At 37.6% G+C, this 26,966-nt stretch overlaps 1 protein-coding gene across 3 annotated transcripts in view; it reads right to left on the bottom strand.

Moving 5' to 3' along the window:
• Positions 1-26,966, bottom strand: part of FIG4 (FIG4 phosphoinositide 5-phosphatase) — a 109,302-nt gene that overhangs the window by 13,579 nt on the left and 68,757 nt on the right. For 2 of the 3 annotated variants that reach the window (XM_063096678.1, XM_063096680.1), the window contains exons 17-22: positions 20,844-20,902; positions 19,407-19,554; positions 16,606-16,689; positions 14,583-14,778; positions 13,490-13,572; positions 10,807-10,893 (exon numbers count right to left, since the gene is read on the bottom strand). In XM_063096678.1, the coding sequence (XP_062952748.1) occupies positions 10,807-10,893; positions 13,490-13,572; positions 14,583-14,778; positions 16,606-16,689; positions 19,407-19,554; positions 20,844-20,902 (657 nt within the window). Of the gene's footprint in view, positions 1-4,256; positions 4,290-10,806; positions 10,894-13,489; positions 13,573-14,582; positions 14,779-16,605; positions 16,690-19,406; positions 19,555-20,843; positions 20,903-26,966 lie in introns of those variants that run through there. The other variant, XM_063096679.1, reaches the window with a different exon arrangement.

The raw sequence follows: 26,966 nt of genomic DNA, 5'->3' as shown, positions 1-26,966 counted from the left end.
TCTTTTCACAGATTCATGCTGCCTCTCTTATTAGGTACCTGTGCAAATGAATTTCAAGTTAATTGGATAAGAATGAAGTGTTTTTCTTTTGTTTTTAATAACTAAGTCATTAAGGTTGACTTCCTCATATCCATGTACCACAGATAATTATCTCAAGACAATCACAGTACGTCCATGGCCAGGCAGTAACATGTTTAAGGGTTGGCATGTGACCCAATCCTGGCCACTGGGGCATGAGGAGAAGTTTGCTGAGCAGGTTTGGGGACTCCTTGCTCCTAAGGAAGAGACACAGAGAACACATTTCCCTTCTCTCCTGGGCACTACTGTGTCTGGTGGTGGTACCTACAGCTGCAGCCACATCCTGTCAGAAGATGAGGATACACTGAGGATCGGGAAGCAGAGAGATGGAAAGAGCCTGGGCACTTCATGACGACATGGACCTCCTGAATCAACCAGCTCTGGAGCCTGCCCTATCTGCAATCTTCCAGTGAAGTAAGATAAATTACCTTATCGTTTAAACCAGTTGAGTTAGATGTTCTGTTATTTGGAGCTAAGAGCATTCTAGGAGATCCAGACCATTTTTTGGACAGAATCCTTTAAAAAGAGAACACTTGCTTCCTTAATTCCTTAAAGAATAAAAAAAAAACCACCATAGAAAATAAATAAACATTTCTTGAACTAGTCAAGGATATCACTCTGCTGGCAAACACTGAGCAAGGCTATAATGTAATAATGCCCTTGGTTGCCTCAGTGCTGCATATTACCATAAATAGTCAAATATTCTATGCCAACAAATTCTCAAACTTTTAGTATTGGGATACTTTTATACTCTTGAAAATATTACTGAGGACCCCAATAAGCTTTTGGTTTATATGGGTTATATCTCATTTTTACCACATGAAAAATTAAAACAAAAATTTTTAAAAATTAATTTAAAATAATAACCCAATAAATGTTAACATAAATAACACACTTTAATAAAAAATAACTATTTTCCAAAATAAAAAGAAATTAGTGACAAAGGAAGCAATATGTTACATATTTGCAAATATTTTCTGTATCTGGCAAAAGGATTATATCAAATCTGCTTCTGCTGAATCTGCCATGATATGTTGTTTTGAAGTATATAAAGAAAATTTGGCCTTACAGAGACATGTAGTTAGAAAAGGAAGGAGTATTTTAATAGCCTTCCTGATAACTGTGGATATTTTTCTTTGATACTACAACAAAATTTACAAGTTTCTTAAAGGTTAGTTGCAAAAAAATCACATCAATGAACTTTTCATACTCTTATCTTAAAATCCATTGGTCTAACTTGGACTGGAATGGACTCTTTTTACCCACACAATTTTTTAACAGCATGCATTAGTCATTTGGAAAATATTGGTTCACTGAGTTACAAAGATCTCCAAGACAGTAACACATTTCATTACATAAGATCAAACAATCACATCTGTTAAGATTGCTACTGATCTCATTAGAAACTTCAAGTACTGCTGCTCACGGTGGTAAATACGAGTTTTCCAAAATTTTGATTTTCACTTGAAAGATCTAACTTTATCATTGGTAACAAATACTGTCAATTGTTTTCCATGAAGTAACAGGTTTGCTTTGTTAATTTTTGAGAAAGTGTCTGCCAAATAACCAAGTCTGAAGAACTATAGTTTGTCAATCATTATTTCAAGTGGTGTTCCACAAAAGTGAGTGCAGCTCACAACTTAGACAGTCATGTCTGAAAGACAACTACAGTACTTCGATATTCAACAGAAGTGCTTCACAAGTATATATATTTCCAATTTTGTCACAAAGAATACTAAAAAGACATGCATTCAAGGGTTGATACTTCACATATTTACTGCTTTGTCAAGGACTTAAGCATAACTGGCATTTTTTTTCTTTCTTCACTCTTTCTCTTTTTTGCTGTGAGTATGTAAACAGTGAAGAAAATAACGATCACCAGTATAATTTGGTGCCACTGCCTTAATATCACACACCCACTGAAAGGGTCTTGGAACCCCCAGGTGTTTGCAGACCACATTTTGAGGACTGCTGCTTTATGCTTTGTATCTTTTCCCTTTTCTTCCTTTGGTGACAGGCTACTGGCCATTTGCTTGCATGGATATTTACTAGTATCCGTGCTTCCTGTGGGTGCTCCCCACTTTTAGCTGCACCCAACAGGCATATGGGTAAAGTTCCAGCTGCCTGGTTCAGGAGATCATTTCATTGGACTTTGGGTTTGAGTCTCAAAAATATGAATTTGAGTCCTAGCTTTACCACTTAAAAGTTCTGTAACTACTGGGCCTTCTTTTCTTATAAACTCATAGGACTGAATCTGATGATCTCTAAATATCTTCCAGTTCTCAAATTTCATGTCCTCATCTCTCTCTCTCTCTCTCTCTCTCTCTCTCTCTCTCTCTCTCTCTCACACACACACACACACACACGCACACACGTTAATGAGACATTCTGATAATTCCATCTTGCCCCTCTCCACACAAGTCTGATTGTATCTTTGTATCTCTAGAAGTCATTATAGACAGGTTTTGGAGAGAATAAATATGTGAGTAATTCACCAATTGAGTTTCTCATGATGAGACTGTTGGGAAATGTATCCAAGGTTCCAGATGTAAAAACAAAAATTAAATTAAAGAATAAAGGCAAACAATAAACTTAAACTTAATAAACAATAAACTAAATTTAATTATATCATCTATATGATTTATAAACAAACTGGTAGCTGATTCTGTTACAGCATGACAAAGTCTAAGAAGAGACTACATCGAACTCTTACTTTGTTGAAACTGTTCAAAACCAAAGCAAAACCTTTGAGCCAATAGGAATAATAATGAACAGAAAAGAGTGTGCAATAGAGGGATAAATACCGCATGTGCTAACTCATATGTGGGAGCTAAGAGAGAAAGAAGGAAGGAAAGAAAGACCACAGTAGTGCAGTGGTCTTACAGAGGGAGGGAGCATTCCTTGGGCTACAAAGTGGAGTGGGGAGGGTGGAGGGGGAGAGGGAGAGAGGTTGGGGGATAACTGGGTGGGAGACATGGGGTACAAAAGTAATTTCTGGTAATGGGTATACTGCCAGTAGGAATCTGGTCCTCACATCATGCGCACAAGGGTGACAATGAGCTTTGTATCTCACGAATATTCATAATAAAAAAGAAAAGAGTGTGCAAGACAAAGTTACTGATCTGAGAATATTCAAATACAATTTTATTTAGAGTTGCCAAAAAGACATCTAAGGTTCCATTTTTGCTCTTTTTCTATCTGCCAAACATTTACTGATGCTTCTGTGATTATTAGAATGTTTTTCCTAGCTCTATTTTACTATCAAAAATAAAGGTATTTGAGCACACTATTTAATTTACTTTTCTATTTTCAAATCACATGATAAAGGAGCTACCAATTTAGCTAGTTATCTTTTGAAATAAGCCTAAGAGAGTTTTATTTTCAAAGTAATACATTACTCTGATGTATAATGCTTTAAAAGCACGAATTGATTTTATTTTGACATTAAATAATGAATTTCTAGCATAATTATAAAAAGTAAAAAAATGGTTAAGAAAGTCAAGACAGTCTTCATACCTTTTTTCTTCTGGATAAGGACTGGACACATTCAGACATTTTGGGGTTTATTTAGTATTGTGATGACATCATACATACAGAATAAAAACTGTGACCCTTTAGCAATGGATGTAAACCATCTTATAAAGAGTGTTTTTGCAGGTTAATAGAAAGTGGGTTTGAGAGGAAAGATTTTTAAGAATGTAAAAATTTTCACTCTTTCCAACTGAGATCAAACCACAATAGTTTTTATAAATCATAGAATTCTGAGAGTAAGTTAAATATAAAAACTAAACAAATCTTCTTTTAGACCTTCATGTATTTGGAAACAACATATGCAAACGAAAATCAGGAAATCATGGTTCTATTCTAGGTGTGTTGATCAAGGGATTTCAAGAGCTAGTTACATGTGAGGGGAAGTTCTCTCATCAAGCACTTCAGCAATCTGACAGCAGGAGGGAATTGAAAATCACGGTCCATTTTAGCCTGTGCTAACAAATGACAGCAATAGTTTGTCAATTGAGAAAATCATGAGATAGATGCCTGCCAAGAACTCTGAGGTACTACATCGAAAACTGAAAATAGACCACGATAAAATCAAAACTTACAAATATTTATCATTTGTTTTGCCATTTACTTCAATTAATTGACATTTAATTATGAAAACATAATGCAATTGATTTCCATGGTATTATTCTTCAAATGTCTTCATAAGACTGTAAGGAAAATGAGTACTAATATTAGAATATTAAACACGGACAATCACTTATTTAATACTAAAAGACCTGCTGGTGAATTGAGTTTTAAACACAATTAGGACTTAATGGGGTTTATACTCTTTAAAATCATGTGTAAAATCCCCAAGGGGCTATGTGTCACACTAGACAATAAGCAGTATTTAAATGTAAAATTGAAAGGTGTTTTTTGGTATTTCAGCCAAAAATTTATCTTAATTGAGAAGATTTCTAGTATAAGCTCAGAGAAGACAAGGGCTGTAAATACATACATCATATCTGGACACTTGTCTTCATTGTGCAAAAGGAGTGGCTGTCAGGAAGCACAAGCCTCAATAATCACTCTGTCTGCCTTAAATCATCCCATCCACCTTCCATAAACAACTGATGGTACAAAATAGTAAAAGGTTTAACCATTACAAAATGTAGTTCTTGTATACAGAGCTAAGAAAATCAATGAGTAATACCCCTCCGGTGGCCATATCAGATATCCAAATCTGCTTCTCCGGGATTAACCTGCTTGCTCATGTACAAAGTAAGACAGTGTTTTATAGGATGAAAATACATTTTAAACCCATAACGAATTCTTCCTCTCTGTCAATAATTGAAGGATTTTTTCCCCTTTAATCTGACATCGATCCCTAGAAAATTTAAAAAGCACATTTCTATTTAACTTGGACTTCTTTTGAGAAAGTTAAGAAATTTAACTTACTCACTTTTTAAATTAAGAGTATAAAAAATCTAATTACTGAATCTCTCTAAAACCTCTTGAGCCTCAAACAGATCATTTTGGATGTCCTATTATTGTCTGAAACTCACCACCTTAGCCTGAACTTGCATTTGTTATGTATGTGCTTTCCTGGCAACTCACCACTATACTAGTCAACCAAGCTATAAAATTCTTGGCCTCTCATGTGTCCCTGAAACCCAACCCATTACCAAGTTTTGCCAAACCTTAGAGATTCTCCCTTTATAAGATAATCATTTTACTCTATTTCAACTGCCAATAGCCAACTCCAAACACTTTCTTGTCCTGATGTTTCCAACAGATATGTTGCGTATCTTCCTGCCTCTAATCCATTCTCCATGCTATTTTCAGAGTGGCCTTTCTAAAATGCAAATATAAGCCTATCACCCTCCTGATTAAAACACAGCTTTCAGGATAAGGGTCATACTCTCACTTAGCATCTCTTTCTGATACTGTTCCTACTTATCTGTGTCTCTCACTTCTTCACCAACTGTCACCTTGCATTAGATTACTTAGGGGTCTCCAAAAGTGGTGCATAGGACAGAGCACCCATCTTGAGACCATCTTAAGACTATATACCACAGAAGCCTCTGTCATCTGTTCCTGACCCCTCTTATCCTTTTCTAATTATCCCCAACAGAAATTCACACATACTTTCATTTATTCAACAAACATTTATTAAGCGCCTAGATGCTAGGAACAGTGCTAAGATTTTAATTCATGTGATTCCAAAAAAGGCACATTCATATAAATCCAGACCGTGACTGTTACAATAAGAAATTCACCTTGCATGGTAAACTGGTACACACATGCATGGTAAACTGTTTCTACTTATGCACAGACACAAAAGTTTCATGAAATGAGACTTACTCATACTATGTGCCATGTACTGGTACTTTATACTGCATTAGGTTCAGTTCAATTTCATTTCATTGTGTGGAGACCTACTAAATTAATTTCACGACCCACTAATGAGTCAAGAATTCCAGCCCCAAAAAACAAGTGTCCTAGAATATATGAAGGGAACCTATGTTTAGTACTGATTACTGTATTTAAAAAAAAAAAAAAAAAAAAAAAGGCTAAAAATACCCTGGAAGGGATGATGGTGAGGGAGAAAAAGGGAAAGCGAGAAGGTAAAAATAAAAAAAGGGGGGGAAGGGCCAGAAAGAAATCATTAGAAATAGAAAAGATACATAGGAAAAGTCAGAGAGCATTAAAGACAAAGAGATAAAAAAGTAAAAGCCAGAATGAAAGAGGAAGAAAGACTGAGGTTACATCCTAGTTTCCTCTGGCTAAGGAGTTGTTATCACCTATTATCTCCTGCTTGTGGAGGGAATTAGCTGATTAATCATTGATCACTGCCTCCCAACTGCTCTAATCCTTAAACCTTTAGAGACTGTACTCCGGGTGTTTGGAGAAGATAAAAAGAGTTACCCATTAAGGCAGAAATACCAATTTAGCCTGCAGCACAGAGACCAGAGCACTATCCACAGAGGACTAGAAGAAATCAAGCGGAGAAGGCTGCAGGCGGTCCAGGGGGTGACTCGTATATGAGAAACACATTATTGTAAATTACATCATGAAAAGTAAATGAAGTTGAGTTAATCATGGCCATTGTGTCATGCCTTCTCATCAGTGTGAAGAAGTGCTCTAATTCTGACTAAGAGCATGCTCTGATTTGTGAAACACTTCCCCTAGCAGAAGCCCATACAGAGGAGCATTCAGTCCAAGGTCAGTAAACACCACTTATTATGAGACATACTCAGGGAATAGATGTAACCCTATGGTCCTAAAACAGTAAGCACACTTATTTACCTTGCATTGCATTTCAGCTTATCTTGCGCTGGAAGAATTCTTAGTGACACAGTATTTATACAAACTCTGCATTATATTTTGAACCATTTCTTGGAGATAATTTTTAAACAAGTGAGACATATTCCTGGAATAGGTTAGCCAGAGAATAGCTGGCACTAATAATATGTGTGTTCATGTCTTTTTAACCTACTACTGATTGGCATTTGTTGCTTAGTTAAAAACTCCCAGAGAACCAACAGGAGTATAAAATGAGAACATGTTGGTCTTGCACACAGTGAATCACACAACACCCTGCCCGCCAGTGGGCACACCAAGTCCCTTTACTTGGGTCCTTCTCATTCAGCATTTAGTTACAGGTGCAGTGGAAGTAAAATAAGGGGGAAGAATGCTAAAAACTTGGTGTGCTTACTTTTTTCTTCTTTCAGATGGCAGTAGGGGAACAAAGAAACAGGAGGGAGCAGAGAGCTTAAAAGGAAGAAAAAGAATAGAGGAAGAACTAAAAAGTATTCAAGGATGGGGGCAGGGGGTTAAAAAGGCATCAGGAAGGTGGCTAGAAACCAGTCGGGAACTGGGGAGCATTCTAGCGATGTTCAGGGAGTCATGTTACCAAATCAGTCAAGCAAAGTATACTTGCCCAGGAAGCTTCAATGTGTCTACATGAGGGATAATACACTGGGTACTGGGGAAAGAATAAAAGTATAGTCTCTTCAAATATTTTTTTAAAAAAAAAATTCAAGATCAACAAAGCAGAAACATTATGTCTACATACAGAGGCATCTACAAATCCAGGTCATGTCAGAGGACCGAAGCAAGGGCTGTTAATGCTAAGAACCCAGCATTTCTACCCCAGTAGTTATAAAAGCAGCTGGTAACACTAGGCATTTACAGCACAATGATGGACAGCAGCAGCTCTGGAGCCACACTGTCTAGGTTTGAATCCTGGTCCTTCCACTTGCTAGCTGTTGACCTTGGGCAAGTTATATAACTTCTCTGTGTTTCAGTTCCCCATATAAAATGGAGATGATGATATCTACTTTCTAGGGTTATTGTGAGAATTGAGTTAATGCATGTTAAGGAACATAGAACAGTGCCCATCACACACTGAGTGTTGGCTGGTGACATCTCCCCCTGAGCACCACCCATACACTCAGGGAGTGGTATGAGTCAAAGGGAGGGTCACGCTCAGACAAAGTACAGCATTTAACATCCACTTCTGGGCAATGTCCTGCAAGAACTTGGGCAAAAGTGTTCAGCTCTCCCAGCCCAGTTTCTGTACCCTCTGTTCAGGAGCCCCTGTTCCACTGGCTTCTTGCCAATTATTTATTGTCAATATTTTTTACACTTGGTCTTGCAAATACTTCATATTTAGAAAAAGAAAATTGGTTCGCCTCATGATTTCAAGAAAAATTGTTGGATTATGAACTATACAGAGATGAGTAGACACATATCGATATGAACTTAAAATAAACATCACCATTTCTAAATATACACCATTTCTAAATATACTATACAAGAGGAGAATTTCAAGAATCTCATATAAATCTAATTCCTCTTGTTTTTTGCAAAGCTTTAGAGATCTAAAAATGAATTACTGACATTTTAAGAACTGGTTACAAAGTTTAACCCCCCCCTCAAAAAAAACCCACCAAAAACACTCTTGGACAGTTTCCATGACAACAGAATGCAGAGCCTACCAAGTTCTTTGTTATCCTGCTGAAGATGCTGTGCAAAAACACACTCATGATAGATTCTTTACTAATTAAGTGGAAAAGGTTAAAAAATTCTAGATCCACATGGTTTTCATCTGTTCTAGGACTCAGAAGAGCATATACTAAATATTTTAAGAGAAAGAATGTGAGAGTAAAAAATTGTAAGACTGCTTACAGATCAAAGTAGAAACAATGTTGAAGAAAACAGGGGGGAAATGTTTTAATTTTATTTTGTACGTTATATTCATTTCATCACAATTTCTTCACAAGTTGTGCCATACTATTTTAATGGAATAATCAATTGGTATAATATAATTTGGTTAACAGAGTCTCTTTTTTCACTAACACATTTAAATACTTTCCTTCTTTGGTCACATCTATTTCAATTCATTTAAGAGCCCATACTTCCATATGCTAAATAGCTATAACAAAGAAAAATGGTCTCTCAATTAGTAGGAGTTCATATGCCAAAAAAAGAGGAAAAAAATAGTGACGGGTTCGGATCCTATATAGGTCACAAAAAAAAGACAAAAAAAAAAAAAAAAAGCCCTTATGGAGGCTGATAAAAATCTCGCTTTCCTTCCTCTTCTCTGATTCGCCATCTCTGTCTCCTTGAAGGTTCTTCTTTCTCTGTGTCCCAGCGATTAGACCAGATCCCCACCAGGAGCAGCTGTAGACTATTCTCACTCTAGTCTTTCTTCATAGGCAGTCTCATCCTTAACCAGTGGCTTTAATTACCACTTGTGAGCATTTATATCCCCAGCCCTGGCTCTTTTCTGAGTTCCAGATCAGTTTATCCAACTCCTCCACTTTGATGCTACTTTAAAGGCAAACGGGGTCCTCCTGCAGTGCTCCTTACCTCAGTAAATGGCAGCTTTGAATGGTCCTAACACAGACACACTCAATACCTATCTGCTGAATGAATAAGTGAATGAATGAATGATTCAATCAAAACCTGTTACAAACCAAAACCTAAGGGTCATCCTTGACCCTCCCTCCCCCTCCACGATTACTTAGAATCCAAGAAGTCCTGTCTATTTTACCTCCTAAATATTTTCCAAGTCCATCCAATTCTCGAAATCCTCACAGCCACTACTCTCTAAGGAAGATGTGTTCTTCAGAATATCAAACACAGACTCTTATTCCAGGACAATAGATCCTTCCCTCCTCTGCACTAATCCCTTTCCGGTAGGCCTGCCCTGCCCCCTCCTTAGACTGGCTGTTTCCCAGGAAAGCAAGCCCACTTACAACAGCTACCAAAAAAATAAAATACCTAGGAATAAATTTAACGAGGTGAAAGATCTCTACAATGAGAACTACTAATCACTGATGAAAGAAATTAGAGAGGACACAAAAAGATGGAAAGACATGCCACGTTCATGACTGGAAGAATTAATGTGAAAATGTCCACACTACCCAAAGCAATCTACAAATTCAATGCAATCCCCATCAAAATGCCAATGACATTCTTCACAGAAATAGAAAAAACAATTCTAACATTCATATGGAACAACAAAAGACACTGAATAGCCAAAGTGATCCTGAGCATAAAAATAAAGCTGGAGGCATTATACTACCTGGCTTCAAATTATACTACAGAGGTCATAACTTATTGAGAACTTATTCCAGACACTGTTTTAAGCACTCTGTATTTAAGTCTTATCACCCTCCTGTGAAGCAGTTGTCATTATTATCCCCTTCTGCAGATGAGGAAACTGAGCCACATAGCACTTAAGTTACTTGCTCAAGGTAAAAAACCAGGAAGTGGCATGATCTGAACATGGTACTGTTTATTTAAGAATTTATTACACACCTGTTTAACTTGTAGAAAGTTATTACAACTAATGGGGATATATATAGCTAGGAGAGACAAACCCATCTTTGCCCTCAAGGGTTTTATACTGACCCTTAGGAGTCTGTCTCCAGGGTCAGAGCTGTTTCATCATCCCACCTCCACCCAGTGGAGGGCAGAGTTCATGCAGGGAAGCCTCCACCAACTCCAATCTTACCTCCAAAGGGTGCATTTCAAGTCAGTTGAGGCTGCCAATCTCTTCCCCATCCCCCACAGAGATCCAGTTTTCTTCAAGTAAGGTACCAGGAGGAGATGCTTTAGTGCTTATACTAATTTGGTGATAACACTGAATATTTTTCTTAAAATGTCTTCAAAATAAGCACTATAAATGGCATGAATAGAAAGATTTTTTTAAAGGTCTAATTTAATACTTACAATTTTATAACTCCATCTGAGCACCTGGAACAGAGTTGCTGGCTGCTCTTTTCTTGTTTATGTTGGCTCTGCCCCAGCTGAACAAATCTACAAATTACAATGGATAAAAGTAAGCCAAAGAAGGAAGTATTTGCAATTAATTCAGTAGATCACACAAAATGGTGTTAGCTTTCCAATGACAATAGTATGCTTATTTCGGAACAGCACATAAAAGTACCTTAGGTAACTCAAGACTGATGATTTTAGAGTGAGTTTTTTAGAAATAAAGGAGGAGAGATTCAGCTTAAAATGTAAATCATAACCACGGACATAAGAATGAAATAAAATGTGCACCTTACTGCATTTCTATTCATTTAAATGTGTGCAGAACTTCAACAGAAATCTTCCTTAAGCCAGGAAGATGATCTTGCAGGGCCTCATACATCTAAGGGTGACACATATCTAATGCATGGAATGCAGAAAGCATGGGAAAGCATGTGGGTAGGTGCTTGCAGTGAGACAAATGATATGGAAAGGGCAGGATCAGGCTAGGGAGCCACCTCCTGAAGCAAGGACACTCCTGAGAGCCCCTGACATGGATTCAGTTTCCTAAGGACCATTAGAATCCCCCCACCAAATGTACTCCAGCCACTCCTAAGGTAGCATTTTCAATCAGGATGGAGGAGACAAGCTGGTGAGCACCATCGCCATGTCACCCTTCCTCAGAGAAGACTTGAGCAGCCAAGTCCAAGCTGAAGGGAATGGCTCCAGGCCAGCTCAGCAGGTGGGAGGACACCCAGCAGCTGTCTCTGAAGCGCACACCTGTCTGAGGCCTGCCTGTGCTGCATGCAGCCATCTTCCCCTCAGGGGTACGGTTTTGGAGTTTTGTTCTAATGTGCCCATGAAAGGTTACAGGGCAGGATTAAAGAGCCGATTTCCTTCTTATTTTTTTATTATTTAAAAATATATTCTTTTGATGACTATGGATAATCTTATCATTTATTTTTCATTAGCTTTTTTAAAGGTCAAGAAAAGTGCTGTAGAAACTACCAATTATTAAATCATTATAGTGCTGTTGAAAAACTTTCAAATAGCTTACTTTCATCCAACTTTTATCTTCAGCAAGTGAAAAATTTTGATCCCTTTTTTTGAAAGAATGTCACATAATATCAACTATTTGTACAGAACCTTAAACTTCCCAAATTAAGTGTATAATCACTGTCAGTTTCAAAAAAAAAAAAAAAGGAGGTATACAAGGTTCTGAGGAAGTAACCAGAAAGCTTCCAGGTCTGGCGAAGATAGCAAACCAAAGACACTAGGAGAGATGAGGGAAAAGGAAGACAGAACAGGGCTCAGCAACTTAGAACAAAACTGCAAAACTGAGATATCCTCAGGAGTCTGAAGGTGCTTGAGGCCCAATGTAGGAAAAACAGACAGGAGAACAGAAAGCTGGAAGACAGTCTGCAGACACCAGTTCTAGCTGCATCACTTCCCTTCCCCACAGAGCTCATGGTGGCCCAGGTGGGAGTTGTGGTCTGCAAGCTGGCCAGAACACTGTCCATTACATGTATAACCTTTGGTGGGTACTAGCCAACTGGGTGCAGAACTGGGGTGGCAGGGGCACCTGCCAGTTCAGGGCAAAACTATATGGGCCCTCACCCTAAGCCCTGGATCAGAGGAAGCACTAAGATAGCCCCAGTGCCCAGCTGGGGCAAGAGTAGGTGCTAGCAAGTCCCTGAACATCCCTTGGTCGCCCATGGCACAGCTACCCCACAGATATTGATGGAGGGAGGCTTCCTCTGTCACAGCACTGCCCATGACAGATGGAGAGGAGAGATGCTGTGGGCAGGCATGTAGGGTGGGAGAAGCCCTGTAGGGGCAGTGTGCCCACAGAAAGGAGCTACTCTGAGAGAGGGAAAGAATGGCCAGGGCCTCTGTTTCTCCCTGTGCCCCCAGCTCTGCATCCTAACATGATTAAGAGAAAAAAGAGGAACGCACAGTCTAAAATCACAAGATACCCAAAAGCACAGGATGTATCTCCTGGTTAACTCACTGAATGGCTCTATTTTCCTGCACTCTTAGCCTATAAAAGGGGAAAATAACATCTTTTCAATCTGCTACAGAGTTGTTTAGAGAACAAATAAAACACTGTAAAGAGTTATGCCAATGAAAGGAGGAAGTGTTGTTCTTCAGAATATCAAACACAGACTTTTATTCCAGGACATGGAACCCTCCCTTCCCTGCAGGTCTGCCCTGCCTCCTCCTTAGACTGACTGTTTCCCAGAATGTTGTGGCTGAACAAGGCTGTATCTCACTCCTTGAGAAGAGAGAAGTATAAAGGTGGGCCTCAGAGACTGTCTGAGCTAATAAGGCTCCAAGTGAAAGTCACCTGAAGGAAAGGATGCTTTCTTTTTGCCTAATTAACCTGAGCCAAAATTTCACTTGTACACTCATGCTCTCTGCAATAAACAAAGTCATATTACTCAGTCACTAACCCTAGATACTTCATTCTTCTAGACCATGTTGCTTATAAAAATCAATGTTTCCGATTTTAACCTCTTAAATGCTACTATTGTGTTCCAAGTGGAATTCATTTCCTTCCGTATTGTTGACTTTATATTTTTAAAAGGTTGTATTAGATACAAGTTATTGTGATAGTAAATTTTCATTTTTTTCCTTTAATCTCTACATAAAAGTATCTTACCTTGAATAAATGGAGAAATCTTCTTCTGAGAGGCCATCTGAGAGGTTAATTCCATATACCTCTTTCATGGGCTGGACCACATTCTAGGGTTAAAAAAATAAAATAAAAAGGAACCAGAAAAGATTTTTAGACATCTAGCATATTAATAATTTCCAAAGATGAAGAAAATGAACCTGTGAATTTTTCCGCAAAAGCATTCACAATGTTTCTTTAACCTGTTAATTAAACTCAGTGGTTTTTTTTAAAAAATCTCATTTCCATTAAAAATAGTTTATTTTAGGGTAAAAATCTATTAAATAATTACTAGTTGCTTTTGTATAATGTAGGGGTCAGCAAACTTTTTCTGTAAAAGGCCAGACAGTAAATATTTTAGCTTTTTGGGTTATACCATTTGTGTTGCAACTACTTAACTCTGCTATTAAACAAGAGCAGCCAAATATAATATGTAAACAGGTAGGCATGGCTTGGTTCGGATAAAACTTTATTCACAAAAACAGGCAGCAGGCTGGATTTGACCAATAGGTCATAGTTTGCCAACTCCTGGAATAAGGGATTCAGTTTTTATTTCATCACATTTTATTTGCCTTATCTATCTCTAAATGACTTTTGCCTATTTCTAGAAAGCAAATTTTCCCAAAGCTAGATTTGGTTCTTTTGTTGTTTATTTCCATTTGTTTTCCCTTAATATATTAGTAATATTGAATTGAACAGGATGAATTATCCGCCAGGGCTATTCAAAGATTGTGAGGGCCAGGTCTAAACCCTGCATCTCAACAATGCAGAGCAAGGGAATAAATAAACCTCAAGTTGGTTGGCTACTTAAAGAGGGATGGGATTCTCTTAAAAATTCTGAAGTGATAAGAAAGTCACCATTACACATGGGAACAAAAACATCAATTTTATTTCAAAATGCAACCATTTTTGATAATATCTCTGCCAAATGTATTCAGCCTATTCAGTGCCTCAAACATTACACATTAAAATAGTATGAGTGAGATAATGTGACATTTTCTTGCTCTCAGACTTTTAACTGAAAGATCATTCTCATGAGCAGAGGCTCAAGCTGTACCGTGCAAGCTTCCCTCCCCCACACCTCGGTCACTTTGGCACCGTCTCCTGCATCAGTCATCTTCACAGGAGTAGAGCGCTGAGACACAGAGCCCTCCTCCTCCCGGTCGGTCCCAGAGTCATCCTCAGAGCTGCTGGACACAGCCTCCTCGCTGGGGGGTGGTGGGGCGCTGGCTGCCGTTTTCCGCTGTAGTACAGCTTCTTCTCTATTGCTTTTGTTTCTTTAAAAAGATGAATATGAATGTGAAGCACCTTTAAACTAAACCCTTAACACTCACTGTGTATCACTCTGTCCCAAAACCTTGGTGCCAGTGAAGCACAAGAAAATAACAGGGAGAAACTAGTGTCTGGATTCAAGTTGTGCTAAAGGGAAAAGCCTAATATTTCTCCATGTACATGTATTGACCTTATACGAATTTAAGCCCTGTTATAAATTCAAACAATAAGCCACAATGTACTTGCAGGGTGCAAAAAAGTTTTTTCACCACTTAGCTACTATGCCTTCCTTTGGTAACTGAAATCGATATTTTCAAATTTTATGGCATTATAATAATAGAAGACTATGTTTGAGATATTAGTAAAATTACCTATAATTTATAAAAGCTTCAAGAAAAGGTCAGTAGCCAAATTCATGTATATCTCTCTGCCTCCTATGAATTTTTATCAATTACAGTGTAGCAAAATAACAAGCAACTGATGAACATAAACTAAATTTTAAAATTTATTGTGTTATTAGTAAACAAGTATATTTTCTGAACTTTCCCTTTAATAGTAGGCAACAGATGAGGGGGGAAGAAAAAAGAAAAATATCCCTGCATTTATAAAATATTTACTTTTATTTTAGTGCCAAATTTGGGAGTAGTAAGAATTTTTTTTTAATTCAGAAAATATTTTATAGTACCTATAATACTTTTGGCTTTTCTGAAAATGTTTAATATTCCTTACTTTAAAAAATATTTTTATAAGAGACTAAAAATACCGTAATATTCTGAAATGTTGTAAAAAAAAATGCAATGTTATTTGATCATGGGTTACATATTATAGAAAACAAATTAGTTTCTGAACTTCTGCAACTAAAAATTAAAGTTGATAGCATTTCTGTGCTGCACACTAATACAGCTGGTCATTTACATATTTGTCCTGGGAACTCCCTGAATTCTAAAGTCCTGAGGAATTCCTTCTTTGAATTCCTCTTAGCATCTGGTCAGGGCTTAACATGAAGCTATTTCAAGGCCACATATTTAAGCCACAGAAATGGTGTATCTGGAAAATATTAATAGACATCCCATTGTATAAACCACATGTAGCGAGAATCGAATTAAAATCCCATACATATTCCCAAATACAATTATCTACAAAGTCTGTATGTACAATCTGGCCAGGGTTTCAGGTCAGAGTCTCTAAGAAATTTTATCATTGGGACTAGGCAGGTCAGTGGTGAAAGAAATTCTTATGCCAGAAGACAAAACATTTCACTCCATTCTCTAAGCACAAAGATGCAAATGTCTTCTTTTTCATACTTTGGATACAATAAAATAACAGTCTCCCCCAAAATAATGTTACAGTAATGCACAAAAAATCTATTAAGTTCTCTGTCAGAGTGTATTTGCTTTTTCATACCTCAGGATGTCAACAAAAATAAATACAATGAATATGATTTTACTTAATTATTTTATGTCAGAAAACAGTGAATGCTGAATTATTTATAAAATATAACATATAATATCTGTTCTCTGCCTTTATACCATCTGTTATATTCCCAATTTAAATTAGGAATAATAAAACGTACCATGTTGCTGAAATTCCCATAAATTCTTCCTTCAACGTTGAATGCTTTAGCAATCCCAGCACTATAAAAAAACTACCTGCCAGCCCGTGGCTCACTCAGTAGAGTGCAGTGCTGATAAAAAAACTACCTGTATAGATGCAGTAAATGAACTGTGCCCCCAACTATGTGACTTGAAGTTGTTAGTTTTGGTGGAAATTATATTGCAAGGGCTATAATTTTACATGAATCTTTAAAATTTCATTCTATATACAAATCTTACCCCAATACCGATTTTCCAGTTTCATCTGGTTTACGCACAGTAAACGGACTTGGATCAATGCCGACAGTCTTAGGCATGAAGTCACTGAAGAAAGGTAAAAAAAACAAAATTCTATATGAATCACTGTTCATCCAGATGATACTGGCTTCCATCTCAATTGACACTCTTATAATATTCCTTCTTAACCCTCGGAGGTACATATATTCTGAACCAAATGTTCAAGGGGGCGTCAGGTGAACAGGGCCACAAAACGCCATGAACCAATGGCACAAGGTAATTTTAATATTATCAGCGCTCCCTCTGATTTCTCTGAGATTATGAGGCAGGCCCAATAATTCTGAATTTAAGATTTTGTTTACTGGAACAGTGTTGACAACTAAACTACTACTAAGATGTATACCATCTGGTTATACATCACGATGAGTTCTCAGGTAAAATGAAACTCATAAAACCAATGGCAAAACACTAAGCTGTTCCGTTTCAAAATGGACAACATTTTTAAGCTGTACCACCTAAGGAGGTAGACATAATGATAAAGAAACAGTAGTGTGAATTAAAGTATCAATGTCTATCTCATTAGGCTGAGGTTAATTCATTAAAAAACTACTGGAACATTTTAAATAGAAACTATCTTAATTTACCACTTACTGAGATAAGCTGAAGCATCTTTCTTATTATGCAAGGGCTACTACTATACTGCTGAAGCCAGACCAAATTCCATTATAGATGCCAAAAAGGCAACAGCTCCATGATTTACGCTGATAAGACTCATAGCTTCTGGCAAGGATATATTGCTCCGAGTGTGTGATTGAATATTACATTTTTTGAAGGAAAAGAAAGTAACCTTGAATGTGGCTCAAAATGGCCATTTTAACAGTTTGCAAATGTTTTAAAAATGTAATTAGTTTAATTTTTTTCTTTCTTTTTGAACATATATAGTTGATCCTCATCATTTGCAGATTCCATGTTTATACATTTGCTTACTCACTAAGACTTATTTGTAACCCCCAAATCAACATTCATGGTGCCTTTGCAGTCATTTGCACTATGTTCATGCACAGAAGGGTGAAAAAATTGAGTCACCCAATGCTTATGTTCCCAGCTGAGGTTGAACAAGGTGTGCTCTGCCTTTCTATTTCTGCTTTTATAACATAAACAAGTGTCTATTTCACGGTCTATTTAGTGCCATGTTTTTCACATTGTTTGTGCTTTTTGTTGGAGATCTTGCTGTTTAAAATGGTCCCCATGCATAGTGCTGAAGCTGTCTAGTGTTTCTAAGCACAAGAAATCTGTGATATGCCTTACGGAGAAAATACATGTGTTCATAAGCTTCATTCAGGCATGAGTTACATAGTGCTGTTGGCCGTGAGTGCAATGTTAATGAGTCAACAGTTTATATTAAATAAGGTGTCCCTAAACAGAAACACACATAAAATGAGGTTATGTATTGATCAGTTGATGAAAACGTGATCAGAGGCTCACAGGAACCTAATCCTGTATCTCCCTTAGGAGCAATGGTTCGGTATTCACTAACTCAGTGTTTGCAGTGACTTTATAGAATATAACTACCGCAAATAAAATCAACTATATATCTACATAAACATATATACATAATGTCATTTATCCTTTGCTGAGTTAAAAAATTCTAGAAATAACAAAGACCTTACAGTTAAAACCACTGCACTTTAATAAGTTTAACTGAAAAGTCAAGCAAGTAAAAATTTCTAACTTTTCCTGACCATCTGAAACTGAAACAAAATGTAGCATGATTTCTAAGAAACAAATCACAGAATATGTATCTACATGTGCCAGATAAAATTAAGATACACATATACCACATCTGAAGAAAATGTAAAATATAAACATTTAAACTTTAGTATAAAATATAATAATCAAGAAGTGATTTGCTTTGCCTAATTTTCTTATTCTGGTCCCACCATTTTTCCTAAAAGGTCCCATCAAATTCTAAAAGAGACACAGAAAAATGAAGTATGTCCAAAGGTGACAGACCAGATAGAGAAAGTTTGGAAATCATGTCACATGAGTTATGAAGACCAGATGGAGAGAGTTTGGAAATCATGTCACATGAGTTATAAAAGAAAAAATAAAGATATTTACCCCCCAAAAAATTTGTATTGCTTCCTCAAATATCTGGAGGGCCATCATACTGAAGAGGATCTAGACTTGTCCTGTGCCTAATAAAAGTAGTAATATAATAATAGCTAACATTTATTAATCACCTACCTGTGCCAGGTACTACATAAGGCACTTGGTGTGTGTGCACGCACGTGTGTGTGTGATGAAGAAAATAAGGCTCAGATAAGTTGGATGTTTTCTCAAGGTCACACAGTTAGGCAGTGGCTGACCTAAGATTCACATCCCAGGCTTTCTAGTACAGAAGATGATGCTTTTTCCTCTAATTCATGTTAGCTCTCAATTTCTATGTTCAATAAAAAAACTGAGTTTATTCCAAATGGCAAACGAGGACTAATGGGAGGCAGATTCCAGCTTATCAAAGGGAAGATTTTAATGCCAGTTGTCTAACAACAGAAGGGGCTGTGTCTTGAAGTAGTGGGATCACTATTGAAGGAGGTATTCACACAGAGGCTGAAAGCAAGGCTTACAGAACGAATTTCTGGTAAAGTAAGACATACAAAGGTACTCCAAAAAGTTCATGGCAGATTTGTATTATCTTTTTAATTCTGTTTTTCCATGAACTTTTTGAAGTACCCTTGTATCTGTATGAACTAGGAAAACCATAGTTCCCAAATACTTACAGCATTAGAGTACTCACAACATACCGTGCTGAACTTGTCATAGCCAAGCAGAAGGTATCATCAAAACTACTTAATTCATACGGCCGAAAGAACTCATTGTGGATATCGATCTCTTCTTCATATTTGTGAAACTTCTTCACTATCAACTTCTTTAAGTTTGCAGCACAGATAACTAAGAGAGATGCTGCCTGTTACTCTAAGAGTCTTTAGATTACATCCACCAAGCATTTATGTAACATCAACTGTGTTCACAAGAGTGCCATGGTAAGATCTGTGGGGGATACAGCACTGAACCAGGCTCAGCTCCTGCCTCTGGCACTTCCATGCATGGAAGAGAGACGAGATGTGCACAAAGAAAATGAACAGGAAAGCTGAGTGTGACAAGCTCTAAGGAGGTAAGGGGGGGCCTCTCGAAGTCTTGGGTGGGAACAGGCAGTTATTTTAGAAATCACATTACTCAGCTCTTTAAATTCCTTTTTGCTCTTAAGTGAATAACTTCTGCATTCTAGCTAAAAATCACGTAGCTATTTCATTATTTCCTTTATGTTTAATATCCTATTAATGGCCAGTGTTAGACAGTTAAAGTCCTTTCCTTTCTCCCAGAAGAACCAAACTTTCTCAGCAATATGAGCTGTTTTTTTTCCCAGAATTTCAAATTACAAATACTTTTCCAAAAATGAATTAATAATTTGTTAAGAACTAAAAATCCTCTGCAATCTTCTTACTTTATGCCCTTTGCCACCCAAAGTTGGGATAATAATAAACCATGACTAGAGGGAGTCCTCAACTGAAGTGCTCCTGGTTGGCAGTGGAGCTTATCAGATACCCTTTCAAGATGGAAAACTGTCTTGTCCAAGGTCAGGGGAACTAGTAACAGAGCCAGGACTAAACTATATTAAGTGGGCAATTATTTAAATTTGGAAACATCATTCTAATGTATTATATATTTGAGGGTATTTCTTTAATATAAAAATTTTCCTGGCTCTCTGACAAATTAATAAAATTTAATTTAAATGTGACTAAAATGTACTTTTATACATACATGCCTTTTTTCACTGCTTAGATACAGGAAAAATGTTTTGATTTCCCCTTGTGAATGAGTCCTTACTTACTCCCCATTCCCACCAACTATGCAGAAATATAACCAGAACAAGTTTAAAATGATGAACTAATATATTATATTATATTGACTAAATGTTTGAGAGACATATCTAACAATTTTAAGACATAATACAAGGTATTGGCCTACTTAGATAAAAAGAAGCATAACACAATTCCTTCCCTTTAAGAAGCTAAGAGATGTTGCAATCCCCTATATATTAAAACAGCAACATAATACTGAGTAGCCATTTATTTCTTTCTAATAAAATATTATATGCAAAGAATTTAATGCTTCAAGTTCATTTAGGTATAATTCCAAAATATGTTAGTGTAAAAACTAAAAGAGAAACAGTTACCTACCTTCATCATAAGGCAATGGTAAATGCTTTATTACCTCTGGTGTCCACCAGTAAGTATAACTATAAAATTAAAAAAAAAAAAAAAAATCAGATGGACCAAATGTACATGTTGGTTTTCTACAATTCATTGGATTAAAGGAGTTATATGGTCCATAGTAAAACGTTGACTCCTACTTCAAAGTTTTTTTTTTTTTTCCTTTTTAAAACATGTTTGCAAAGCTTTTGACACAGTAGGTCTTCAACATGTTAATTCCCTTCCCAATCCCTTTCTTGTTTCAATTACGTCACAGATCTACAAAAACGCCATTAAAAACCTGAGAGTCAACATGCTCTGATGTTTGACTCAAGATCTGATTTAGCTAAAAAAGATCTGGATATACTAAGCCAACTTTGTGAGCTGCTATGTACTTCTCCCAGGGACTGTCTGTGCCTGCAGTTACTCTGCCACCAGGTGAGCAGTACAACCTTGACCCAAGACCTACAACCAGCTTTCCCTGGAACACTGTTATCTGAGAGTTGGGTAACTTTTTCTACTCTGCTTTATGTGTACCCATCTGTGTGTATAGTTAATTAAGACAGTTAAGCAAAATCATTAAGGAATGAATTGGATGGTGTTAATGAACAAGGTCCCTTAGAAAACAGTATAGGCCCTGTTAATCTTTAACTGTATATATTCACTACTTGGTTATAGAGATGAGTCAGAGTAAGAGTAGAGAATTTCAATTATCTGTATTTCTGCTAGAAGACTTATCTGTTAGAAGCAGAGAGTCTATGAGAATCCTGAACTGCCTTCTCTCTGCCCACTGGATTTAACTTTAAATCAAAATCTTATTAAATGGATATTTAGAGAAAAAGTGCTATGTAAAAGTTCATGAGAGTTAAGAAGGGGAATAATGTGAAATAATATATCTAAAATATTTTTAAAAACAGATTTCCAAAAGTTAAAAAAGTCTATAGCCAAAAATGATAAAAAGATAATTTAAAATAAATAAAAGGCTTTCTAAAAATGAAATGCTGAGAAGATGGTGGAAAGACGGTCCCCAGCATCACTCTCTCCTAAAATTAACCAATTTACAACTATTAAAAAGCAAAGACTGCCAAGCTGGGGCTGCTAGAGCTCAGGGAATGAGGAGGAGAAACCTACAGAGTGCATGAAGGCGGGAGAAGTTACAATGAGAGAAAGAAGGGACCACTCCGACCATTTCGAGCCCCAGACATTTCAAGGTTCACCCTGATGAGAACATGGAGCGAGAGCTGGCAAAAACCGCAGCTGTGCCCTTTGTGTGAAGTTGCTTGGAGACTGCAGGGAGAGGATGGCCTTGGTGGCCCTAGGCCAGCAAAACCACTGACAGGGCTCCCATGGACCCACATCTGAGCGAGGTGCCACAGACAACTGAAAAAAAGGAGATACCCAAGGCCGGTGAGTCATCACAAGGGACCTGCGCACAGCTGATCTGGCCTCCAATGCACAGGCCCACTCAGTGGAGACTGGTCAGGTATACAGAACTGTAGGGGAAGAAGTTTGCTGAAAAGACTCAGGCTCAGACCAGAGTTTCCACACAACCCAGGTGTACCAGACCTCACAAGACTTGGAAGTGCTTACAAGTTCAACAATTAAAACCTGAGCTGCACAAAAAGCCTTCCCCAGAGAACCAACAGCAAAGCAGCATGTTAGCTCAACCGCAGGGCTCAAGCGCTGGTCCCGACAGGACGATCCCCCATTGTAGAAGTAAGCACAGGACAACAAATTAGTTCCAGTGCAGAGTTTAAGTGATGGGGGTAGCTAATAATCCAATACAGAACTGAATAAAAACCCACAAAAACCCCACAGATCAGCGACAAAGTTCTGTATTAACCAGTGAAGGTCTAACACCACCCAAGAACACCTATAAAACCTAGAAGGACTGGAAGCCCCTTGGCTCCTGAGCTGGAATGAGGGAGGTCCAAGGGCCTCAGCCACAACCCCCCCAAAGTCCCCATCCAGCCTGTGGTCCCCATTGACCACCTGCCACCAGAAGCCCCCCCATGCCCCCGAGCTGGGGTGGAGGGGGCTGAGGGCCTCAGCCACATCCCACTGATGTCCCCATCCAGACTGTGCTGCTGCCAGAACCCCCCCGGGCTCCAGAGCTAGAGTGAGGGGGGGTGCCGTGGGCCACTTCCATCCCCGTCCCTGCCCCACTCTCTGTAACCAGGCCAGCAAAGGAGCCGGCCATGGGCCAGCCTAGCCCCCCATCCCTACCTGCATCCTCTGCACTCCCCTCCCCCTCCAACTGCTCTGCAACATCTTAGAATGTAAAAAAATATTAATGGTAAACAAATAAATTAAAAATAAAAAAATAATAATGAAATGCTGAAATTACAATCTTGTATAATTCTAATTATGAGGAAATGGGAGAGTACCCAAACGAAATTGGCAACACAAGAAACACTCCTAGAAATGGCAAGCAGAATATATAACCAAGGATGACAAAAGAAGGAACACAAAGCCTAACAAACTATGAGGGGGGGAAAAGTGCTATTATAACAGGAAAGGCACTAAAGTTTTGTTTTAGACTGAAGATATGCTTTAGAGCAGTGCTTCTCAAAATTCAGTGTGCATGTGAATCAGCTGGGGATCTTGCTAAAACACAGATTCTGGTTCAGTAGGTGAGGCTTGATATTCTGCATTTATGACAAGCTCCTGGGTGATAGCAAGGAGGCTTGCCCTCAAACTGCTCTTTCAAGGCTTTAGCACATGAAAAGAAAACAGAAAGCATAAGTCTTTTACTTATGAAGAATTCATTCAGTCATTCAACATTTATTAAGCACCTACTGTGTACCAGACACTACTCTATGTGTTGGAAGTACCAAGGTGAAGAAAATGACAGAGAAGGTAGAGCTACTTAATTCCAGTATTGTTTCTAACTTCGCCAACAATGAGAAGTTTCATGCTTGAAAGAGAAAAACACGAGAGAACTGTGTACACCAAAAGAGATAAGAAAAGCAGTAGAGCCTCTCTAAAACCATTCAAGTATCCTGGTGCAGGTGAGATCAATAGTCTTCAAGGAATAGTAAAGAATGGGACTTACAATGGGAATGGGCAAATGCATTTTGTGATGCTCAAATGTGATAGATTCCAAAAAACTATACATCAATGAGGGTGATGTGAATCTCAGCAACATAATAGAATCAAGCATTAGAGATTTGTTGTGAGCGACCTAAAAAGATAATCAGTAAATTCTATGAATTCACATATATTCTTTAGAACAAGCCACACAAAGCTAATCTCATTTTCTTTTTGATAGGAGAATCAGACTGTCAGATCAGGGGAACGAAAAAGACACGGGCTAATTGTTTAAGAGGGTGTGCTGTGTGTGTCTGTGTGTGTAAGTTCTATTCTGTGATAACCTAACTTTGGCAGAGGAGGAAAACAGAAAGAGTATCAGCTATGTATATGAAAAATTCCATAAAGAATGTTGCTTACAATTAGCTTAATTAGGAAAAAGAAGTAAACATTATAAAGTATTTGTTTTAACTCAAAATGCACTAACTGGAGAACAAGAATTAAGAACTAACCTTGTATTAGTGACTTGAGGCCAGGCTATAAACTTTTGAAAAATATTACTAAACTATATCTCTCTAACTAACACAAAGCAATTTAACAACACTTTTTTGAAGTCCAAGTCCTCTGAGTGAGTCTCAGAAGCAAAGCAACCCATGAGAAATACCTGCCTTGGGGAAGATGAGCTGAGACAAATGGAGGATGAGAACATCTGAGAAGACTAAACCCAGGACAGGAGGAATCTTCATCACCTCCACTACCAGGCACATTTACTCAGAGGAAGAGCCCCTGTACCAGGACCTGCTGTGGGACCAAGGATCAGAGAATGGGATATGGCAAGGTGGTGCCACTTCTTCCTTTGCATACAATAGCCAATAAGTCAAATTCTACTCTTTTTCAGTCCCTAGTATTAAGAGTGCTCAATTTCATTGGATCACATAGGAAAGTTAGGGAAAATTTAAAAAGACTGTTTTTAATTCTCCAAGCTAACTTGGGAGCCCTATGAAACAACATTTATGAACATTAGCAAAGCAATAAATATTTGTGAACAAGATAGAAAGATGTGGTCAGGGCACAGTATAAATTAAGAGCACTTACTGCTGTTTAAAAGATTGCAACTAAAAAGCACTAAATAATGCTAGATGGAAGGAGTTGTCTGGTGTTATATACCACAGGGCTCTGCCTTCCACCCTATTCTATTCAATATTTTTCATCAACGACTTGTATTAGGATCAAGATGGCCAATTGATTAAATATGAAGAAGCTACAAAGTTAGAAATATTAGTTAATGAAAAGGATACACATTTAAAAACTTTTTGAAAGCAGGCAAAACATATATGAGCATGATAAGAATGATGTAAATATGTCATGGCAACAGGACATTAAAAAGACTTGGGAGTTCTAATGGACTTCAGAGGCTCACAGAGTTAACACTGCGCCAGCAATGCTGAAGACAGCTAATGGGATCTTACACTTAATGATAAAAACAGAGTATCCAGAACAAGAGGAGTAGTGGTCCCAATAGTCCCACAACACCTGGCACAAATCAGACCACATTCTGACCATTACTGGATCCAGGTATAAGCACCACAGTTTAAAAATAACATCAACTGGAATACATACAGAGAAGAGTATTCTGAGTGCTGGAGGGACTTGAAACCACAGCATATGAGGAACAGCTTAAGAAACTGGGGCTATTTAAACTGGAGAAGAGATTTTGAGAATGTATGAACTCATCTTCAAATATTTAAAAGACTATCATGTGAATGAGGAAATCGTGTTCTTAAGGTCTTGGTGGGCTGAATTAGTATTAGTAGGTAGGATTACAAAGAAGCAGATCTCAACCCGATGTGATGAAGAATTGTGTAAATGAACTGTTCAAAAACAACTACCTCTTCAACAAGACATGTCCCAGTTGACCAACCAGGGCTTGTCAAGCCAGCCAGATGATTTTTCCCTGCGGACAGAGAACTCACATGTCAGACAGGGAGCAGAGCCAGGAAATCTCCCAGCTCTAAGAGTCAGTGAAATAATTAATGCTACCTAAAAACATCTTGCCAACATTATAAACACTGACTCAATAAACAGCATCTCAGATGATGTGTGACATATTAATCAAATTCAGAACAAAGCTTCAATTAGTGGTTTTGAGCATATCAATAAACGTGAGATTTCAGGTAGTAGAAGTAGTTATCTCAAGAGGACCTGGTTTACATGAACTCTTGGCTGTTAGGTTAATTCTCCCTTCCCTCTTTCAGAGTAAATCATTGGAGTACAAAATACAGGATGGCCATCAAATTTGAAAACACAGATGAATATCTAATAGAGTATTTATTGATATTACATTATAGTAAGTAATAAAATATAATCTAAGTTTTCCAGCTTTTATGGGCATCTGTACAACTTTTAATAAATGTTAAAAAATAGAGAATGTAATCTCCTTAAAGAATAAAAACAATTCTAACACCTACTGAACTTACTATGTGCTAAGCATTTATGTGATCTCATCTAATTCTCAGAGAAACCTCAGAGATATTAGTATTATCCATATTTTGATGTGGAAACAGAATTACACCAGTTAAGAGACTTGCCCATGGTCACCTAGGTATTAACTGGAGACAGGCTACTTCAGGACTGTGTTTATTCTGCACCATAACCAGTGCTAAGTACTTTCCACATATTTTCTCTTTTAAGCCTCAAAACAACCCTGTGAGATATGTATAGTCATCTCCATTTTACAGATAAGAAAATGCAGTTTCAAGAGGTTAAGTAACAAGTCTCAGGTTACACACTTGCAGAAATTCCAACTCAGCTCTACCCTAGCCTGAGCTCCATACTCTTGTCCTGTTACTGCCTCTGACTAAACTGTTCATTTCTTTTAAGAATTATATATTGATTTAACTGTCATCAAAATAACCTGTACAGGTGGGTGACTCTAGAAAGTCCACAGCAAAACACTGAAATTTATCTTACAGTATTTACAAGTACTGTTTATGAGCAGTATCAATTGATGATACCATAAAACAATTTTTTGAATTTTGACATTCTAGAGAAAAAAACATAAACAGGAGGCTAAATCAGCTG

Source organism: Cynocephalus volans, chromosome 5 (assembly GCF_027409185.1).
Source record: "Cynocephalus volans isolate mCynVol1 chromosome 5, mCynVol1.pri, whole genome shotgun sequence".
Lineage (NCBI taxonomy): Eukaryota > Metazoa > Chordata > Mammalia > Dermoptera > Cynocephalidae > Cynocephalus > Cynocephalus volans.
The sequence above is the reverse complement of the archived record's forward strand: the minus strand, read 5'-3'. Positions and strand labels throughout refer to the sequence as shown.